General features: G+C 48.4%; 1 gene segment (V, D, J or C); it reads right to left on the bottom strand.

Moving 5' to 3' along the window:
* Nucleotides 1-1,218: 1,218 nt before the first annotated feature.
* Nucleotides 1,219-2,224, bottom strand: LOC109378594 (immunoglobulin heavy variable 1-46-like). The segment is given in 2 exon segments: nucleotides 1,219-2,058; nucleotides 2,142-2,224. Coding segments are annotated over 2 exon segments (369 nt in total).
* Nucleotides 2,225-8,272: the final 6,048 nt, after the last annotated feature.

The following is an 8,272-nucleotide window of genomic DNA, read 5'->3' as shown; positions in this document are numbered from 1 at the left end:
GGCAGGTTGTTACCAAGCTTGGGGCCCATCAGTCCTTCCTTCTTCCCTATTGACCCCTTTCACAATGGGACTGTCTCCCCTATGCCTGCCCCACCATCACAGTTTGGAAGCATGTAATGTGTGTGGTTTCATAAGTTCACAGCTGGAGAGGATTGCCTCAAAATGAATCACAGCTCAAGTTCATCAATATCTGATGAGACTATATTTAGGTGAGACTTTGGACCTTGGCATTTAGCATTGATGCTGTAATGAGTGAGACTTTGGGGGCTGTTAGGGTAGAGATCATTTATTTTGCATGTGAGAAAGGCATGAATTTTCATGATCCACCCAGAATACTATGGATTCAATTAAGTTCCTCCCAAATTTGTATGTTAGAGTAATAAGGTATCAAGGCCTCAGCTTGCAAAGACAGAGCCTATGACCTTGTACGATGAAAGGGATTATTGAAAATGTGATACATTAAAACCTTCAGATGGAGACAGTGTGTGGACTTCAGCATGGACACTGATGCCCACACACCGTCCTTGGAACAGCAAGGTGGGGGAGATCCTGCCCCAGAGAAGAAAGCCACACGCGGCTGGATGGAACGTGTAGGGACCTGCCATGAGCCTCAAATGCAAGGGATGCAGCTCTGATGAGGGAATGAGCCCCTGCAGCCTCTGGGAGAAACACGGCCCTGGGGACACAGTGATTTAGACCCAGTTCAGCTCTTTTCCTGACCAGTAAGGGGATAAGTCTGCCTTTCAAACCCGACTTGTGTTTTTGTAGTTTCCAGAGACACCAACGTGCACAGTCTACACGTCCACACATGACTGTGGGTGCCTGCGTTCTCCAATGACTATTTTGGAGCAGGGTCATCTCAGGGATTCTGTGTCCTCTGTCCTCCATCCTGCTTCCCGTTGTGACCCTTAGACTGTGATGCAGTTTATCTTCTCTGACCACAGAGAGGGAGCCGCCTGCTCCTGCTCCAAGGAGAAGGTTCTGGCATCTTGTGAGGACTCAGTTCAGGGACGTCATGTTCAAGTCCACCATCATGGTGACATTTACACCATGAAAAGAGGAGAACACTACAGAACATTTATCTAGTTTTTTGCCGGGGTCCTGCCTCGGCGTTCCAGAAAACAGTACCTGAAGTGGGGGGCAAGGTTTAAGGAAACAGAGACAAAGAGACAAAGAGGGTCCGGGAGCACTAGAAGCATTCTTAGCAACCAGCCCCGAGTTTATTTCCCATCATCATTATATACATCCAGTGTATGTGCAAAACAGAAGGGACAAATATGCATTACCTCATTCAAAAGTACATCATTAGCTATCTACTAGAAACTTGAAGGTCAGTGGAAAACTTAGAGGGTCAGTTTCCCAGGACACTTTCTTCCATAAACCCAGATAGCCCTCTATCTTATTGTGTCTTCCAAGGAACTGGCCATTCTCACCACATACCTCAAGGTTAAGTAAGCACCCTCCAGGTGCAGAAAGGAGCAAAACAAGAAGCAAAACAAGTTATGCTTCAGCTAAGCCAGCCTGCATGGCTCCCAACAGTTATATTTTCTCCTCCTGGGAGTTGCTTTGCCAGCACAGAACTAAAAATATTTCGTACATAATTAACGAAAGCATTTCCTTTGCCTCTATATTTATATCCCTGAGTCAAAAAAAGGCTGTGCCCAGCTGCCCCTATCACCTCCTCAGCCCCGCACAGCTGTCCTCTCCCTCAGGGTTTCTGACACTCTCAGGATGTGGCTCATCACAATGTGTCTCTCGCACAGTAATACATGGCCGTATCCTCAGGTCTCAGACTGCTCAGCTCCATGTAGGCTTTGCTGGTGGACTTGTCTGCGGTCATGGTGACTCTGCCCTGGAACTTCTGTGCATAGTTTGTGTAACTATCGCTAGGGTCTATTCGTCCCATCCACTCAAGCCCTTGTCCTGGGGCCTGTCGCACCCAGCTCATGTAGTAGCCAGTGAAGGTGTATCCGGAAGCCTTGCAGGACACCTTCACTGAGGCCCCGGACTTCCTCACCTCAGCCCCAGGCTGCACCAGCTGGACCTCGGAGTGGACACCTGTCGACAGGAGACAGGAGTGGGTGGAAACCCCGTGACTGGCCCAGGTCCCCTCATCAGCCCTGGACTGGGGAGCCCCTTACCTGTAGCCACTGCCACCAGGAAGAGGACTCTCCAGCTCCAGTCCATGGCCATGGCTGTGCTGTCAGGACGTCTGTAGGGGAGCGTGTGGCTGTGGGGCGATGCTCTCAGGGCTCAGACATGTCCCAATTTCACCCCGCCCACCTCAGCTCATTTGCATATTCATGAGCAGAGGGTTTCATAGCTGAAGACTTGGCCCACCTGAGAGAAGATTGATGACACAGGGACCGTGCTCAGTGGGTGTCTGAGGTTCAAGTCCTAATCCTTGTTGGAGGATATGTGTCCCCTGCCAGGTCCCTGAATCTGTGCAGACAAAGCTTCTCCCACTGAAGAACAAGACCGCCAGGATGTGATCCTCACTTAGAACCCTCCTTTGAATGACATGGGGACCACCTGAGCCTGTTCTGGGTTTAATCTAAATCTCTTATTACTGGGGTCAGTGAGTGTGCCCCAATTTTGAAAATTTCAGTTTGGTAAAATCATCTTTTCATCCAGATTGTTACTATTAATACATCTTGAAGTCTCAGAAACCACATTTTAATTTAGATTTTATTGCCCATTGTGTTTGCTAAAGTCTCCCGATAGAAAAGGATATTTATAGACACTTCAGCAATCCTTCCCCAAATCTTGTTTTAGACGATTTTATAAAGAGAAGGAAACCCCAGGCCCTCAGAGGAAGCCTGGTCCCTACTCCCTCCCCACCTGCTCCTGGGGCTGCAGCCCCTGCTGGGTGGGTCCTGAGCGCCCCCTGCAGCCCAGCCTGTGCCCTGCAGGGTGGGTCCCCTCTGGGCTCCCAGGGCGTGGCCTCTAGCGTCTCTCATCCAGTGTTAAATGTCTGTGCCCTGACCTCACAGTGCTCCCTCAGGGACACCATAAGCTTTAACCTCATCTCTGGGAATAGGTAATTGGTCTCACTAAACCCCCATGACTGTGCAGATTGCCCCCCTGAAGGTCTTTATGAAACCACCAGGCAGCCCCTTCCCCAGGCTGCCAGATGCACTGACACGGTCAACACTCCACTCAGCCCAGAAGGTCTCAGAGGTTTCAGTGGCCTCTTCTCTCCTTTACGTTTATCTGGCCGAAGGTGACACCTGAGAATCCCTTCATTGTGTCACAACCTTCTCTCTGTCTGTTAGTCAATAAATTAGACACACAAAGAGTGGTTGATTTTGGCAGTTATGGCTCCCCAAATTGTCCTTGTCCCCTCTACCTAGTTCATGGGCCGTCCCTCACTGTGACCTCAGGCCTGGGTGTGTCTTCTCTTATAAATGGAACCCCAGGGAATGTGACACATGCACAGACTTGGGAAGAACCTACACCCTGGCTCTGCTTTTTCTCACAGCCCATGGGACCCGTGCAGATGACCCATGAGATGGGCCAATCTTGTGCCACAGGTTGTCAGAATCGAGGCCCAATCACACTATTGCCCACTCACGGCACCTGCAGTGGGGTCCCTTGGAGAACCCATGTCTGTGGGAGGGGAGGCACCTGAGAGTTAGGGGAGGAAGAGGAGGAGGCAGCTCCATGTCAGCTGATTCAGGAGAGGCTGCTCGTGTCTGTTGGGAATACTATGTATTCTTACAATTAACACCTGTGAGGTAGTCATCCTGGGTCTGGGCTGTGACCTCCCCAAGGACTCTCCGTGGTCAGCTCACTTCACTGTGACCCCTCCCTTCCCGCCTGGAGCATCCACAGTCTATTCCTGACTCTTGTAACCCTGGTAACTGTGTCCCTCCCAGGTCTGTCACAAGTAAGAATGTCACCCACACTCAGTATTGGGTTCTGGGAACGTCCTTCCCCTGGAGGGTCAGCCCAAGGGAAGTTCTGGGTGGATTTCTCAGTAGTTAGTCCTTCCCTCCCCCTGTCAGGGACATGAGGGGACCCACATGCATCCTCCCTTGAGAACCTGGATGTGTCTGGATGGAAAGCTCACAGAAGTGTGGGGTGTGACCCCGGGACCCCCTCCCCTCCAGGAGCCCACCCGTGAGCTCCATCCATTCATATCACTTACCCTGGAAGTGCTCATATGAGCTTTAACCTCCAGCAGCTTCTGGTCCAGGTGAGAAGAATCACCTGGGACTCTGGATGTGCCTGTTTCCAATTATTACAGTGGAGGGTCTTCTTGCAATTTTTGTTCTGTGAAGGGTTCATGAGACATAATTATCTTCTTTTTCATTGTTCTCTTCTAATAATGGGAGTGATGATTTCCAAGATCTTTAATGTTGATGCAGAAAACAGATGGACCTCCACAGGTCATCTTTGACCTGTTACTAGAGGTGGGAATCCCATCTCACTAAGTGTAAGTGGCACCTGGACAGACAGAACTGGCCATGACATCACTGAAAGCCTGAGCAATTTCATGTCCCTCCCAGGAAGCTGGAGCACAGAAAGTACAACAGGCAAGGAACCTGTTACCTCAGGTGACGTCACATTTGGAAGGACATCCGTGCCCCTGGCTGGACCCAGGAGGTGCACCTGCTGCCTCTCACCAGGGAAAGGAGCTCCCACTCCTTAAAGACACACCAGGCAGTGAGAACGCTGTTTCCCAGGTGGGTGCAGAGCAGGGTGGGAGATGGAGGTGCCCTTGGCTTCCAGGAGGCACTGGGACACAAGGCCCCAAATCCCATCTGAGGCTCTGATCTAAGTGTGAGGACGTCTCATTAGCTCTGCCTTCTGAAACCTGTGGGTGTGTCAGGGTGATCAGGATTGTGACTTATTTCCCTCTAGTCATGGAACCTGCTTCACAGACATTTATAACCAGGGACCTTGCTATTGAGAGAATTCTATCCCCCCACCATTCCCATGTTGAAGCCCTAAGACCCAGTTGCCTGTAATTGGAGAAGGGCTTGTAAGAAGTACTTATGGTTAAATGGCGTCATATTGTTAAGGTCCCCTTCTGATAGATTTGGTGGCCTTATAAGTAGAGAGAGAGAAAGGGAGGTGTCACTCCTTCTCTTCCCCAAGAGAACAGTGAGGAGTCAGCTCTCTGCCCTGTAGGACAAGTTCCCACCATGCATTGCATATCTGGCACCTGACTCTGGACTTCCCAGGCTCCAGAATGTGAGAAAATACATTTCTGTTGCTAAAGCAACACAGTCATTCCTTTGTGATGGCAGCTTGATTTTTGGGGCTGCATATGGGGTACTGCTTATCAACTACCTAAGAAGGTGTTAGGGACTTTGGAAGTAGGTGATGAGTAGAAGGTGGAATATTTTTCCAGTGCACGTGACAAAACTCCAAGGTTGCTGTGAAGGGATGTTGAAGGTGACCGTGTTGGGAGCTCAGTAAGCAGACCAGGCAGCTGTCGAGAGGCCCCCGTATTCTAAGAGAAAACAGGGATCTTCATGAACACAATGGGGGTTGAAACATGGACCTAAAAAGCCTCCTGATGAGGCCTCAGATGGAAATGGGGAACATGTTATGGGTCCCTGGAGGAAAGGTGATCCCTGATATGAGGTGTCAAAGGACTTGGCTGCACTGGTTTCCCGTGTTATGTGGAAGGTAGAACTTGTGAGCAATGGAGCTGGATATTCAGTTGAGGAGGTTTCTAAGAAAGTGTAGGCATGGCTTGGTTCCTCCTGGCTGCTGGTAGTGAAAAGTGAGGGGAGACTGGATTGAGGATGGCAGTATTAATCAGATGCTAATCAGAATTTGGAGATTAGAAAAGCTGTCAGCCTGTCCATACAGACAATAGCTAGAAAGCTTGTTGTGAAGAGGGCACAGAGGTGTTGCTGAGAAACACTTTGATAAATGAAATCATGGTGTGCCTCCAGGCTTTAATCAGCTGTGTCGTCATAAACCAGGAGTAGAGATAAGTTATACCAGCAGATACACTGTTGTTGCCTTAGAGCCTCATTCTTGACCCGACCACCCCACACCAACCCCTGACCTAACAAGGTCACGAGGGAGTGTCTCAAAAAACTGAGACCCAGTAAAACGGTATCTGTAAAGCTTCCTCAAGGGACTGTCCAGAAACGCTGGGATCCAGCGGAATGGAGTTGGTTATCTCTCTTACTTTATGGCCGCAGCAACAGCTGCACCATCCTGGGGGTTGTGTGTGTGGGAGTACGAAGGCACAGCATGTGTTGCAGTAAAATGGTGCTGGTTGATAGAAACTGTCCTTAGGGCACTTATCACACAGACTTTAAAAAAAAGTTTCTTCACTCCTTTGAAGTTTCTTAGTAAAACCTATGCATTAGCTCGATTCGGGGCTCAGTTCCAGAGAGAGAACTGCATTCCCTGGGCCTCACCTTAACTCTATCCTTGTCTCTTGTGTTTCTTTAACTCTTTGCTGCCCCTCTGACCACTGCCCATGCTGCACGGGATGCAGCACACTGTCACTTAAAAATATATGGGAATGAAAGAAAGAAGAAAGAAAGAAAGAAAGAAAGAAGGAAAGAAAGAAAGAAAGAAAGAAAGAAAGAAGAAAGAAAGAAGAAAGAAAAAGAAGTTTTATTTGGAATTTACCGGACAAGATCACAGCTCAAATTGGTTGTGAAGATTTAATATCGTTTTGAAAAGAGAAAGAATGACCTTGAAGGAAATTTATGGAAAATTATGGAATGTTCCTCAGAGTAACGAGAAGGCCACTTCTGTGGGAAGCTCACATGCTCCTTAGTCTATCCGACCAGGAAACCCAGAGAGAAATCCAAACACACGCGGTTCCCTAAACAGAAAATCTCTTCTCCTCTGATCACAAACACCAGCATTGACTCTTCTGAACGGACGTCTTCCTGAGTATGGCGAGGCTTCACAGCAAAGACCTTTACATGGGTCTAAAGCTAAAGTCACCAGCAGACCGACTGGGCCATGTCAGGACCTTGTGCAAAATCAGTGTGAGGGACGCTTGTAAAAGTTTAAGAATTTAGTGACCCTGAGAGCACAGCATTCTATCAGTAATGCACAAATCCTGTTTTTCAGTTATCTTCAGTTGAATGACTTTAAAATGACTCCCACTTCTTTAACTTCATTCTGCAACAAGCAAGTGTCTCTTCTTCTTGTGATACCAAGTTGGGTCCTTCCACCAGCTGCCTTGGTGCAGGACTGTAGAAATCACTGGTCCCCTAAGGGTCACACTGAGCCACACAGGCTTCATGAGGCTGGGAGATTGTCATGATTCCTTTCCTTCCATCAAAGATTTCGGGATGAAAGTGTGACATTTAAGGTCAGTCTTTTGCTCTAGAAAGAGAATAGTAAAAAAAGACCATGGAGAGATCACCTTGCAGCACTTACACCCTTTCTCATCTCAAAAATGAGATATATCTGCTTGATTTGATAGTGCAATTGTTTGGTGGTTAGCTCTTTCAGGGTACAGCCAAATAGATGCTTTAGAGAAAGTGAGTAAATATTCAATCAAGTCGGAAAACAGTATATTAAATATTTGTACTGAGAGTAATACTCAGTTATCCTTTATTTTTCATCCAGCTTCTTAACTACACCCAACTCATGTGCCTTTCTATATCTTAAATTTATCTTCTTAATATACCTCCAGTTTTTGGACTCCTCTCAGTCCTGCTTCATGTCTTTCCCAGAACTTTAGCTCACAAATATCTGACTCTACATAGGGGCTGCTCACTGTGACGTAAGGAGTGACCAGCTCACCCACTCTGTTCCCTGTCCATGGTGTCACCACAGCCACCCATGAGGTGTCCACCATAGTGCTCTGTTCAGGAGTTTCCATCAGGATGACTTGTGTCATCAGGCTTCTGCATTGTTAGAGTCACAGGGGTGAGCAGCCAGCTGTGCCCCCACCTGACACAGGCCTGTCCTGCATAGTCCTTGTGTCACCGTGAGTCATATGTTTTTATGACACGTGGGCACAGCAGGTCCCCCTTCAGACCGAGTTAGGCTCCCTGAGGTGTCCACAGATAGACACACATGTTAGATGAATTAGGAGGTGATGGGGGGCACATGAATGCCCACATATGTACTGAACCTCCCTTCTTTGATGGGTACTGTGGGGGAGCTGGGAGTGTGAGCAGAGCTCCAGCCCCATGCAGCTCAGGGTCTAGGATGGATTTAGTGAGAATTAGGACAGAAGGTAACAGAAGGTGATGTTGGGTGGTTTGAAATATACACATGAGAAAATGTAGACCGAGAGGTTAACGTTGTGATGCTGTAGGGAGTCCAGAGA

The sequence above is a fragment of the Hipposideros armiger genome, unplaced genomic scaffold, assembly GCF_001890085.2.
Source record: "Hipposideros armiger isolate ML-2016 unplaced genomic scaffold, ASM189008v1 scaffold_2203, whole genome shotgun sequence".
NCBI lineage: Eukaryota > Metazoa > Chordata > Mammalia > Chiroptera > Hipposideridae > Hipposideros > Hipposideros armiger.
This window is presented reverse-complemented; position numbering and strand designations above follow the sequence as displayed.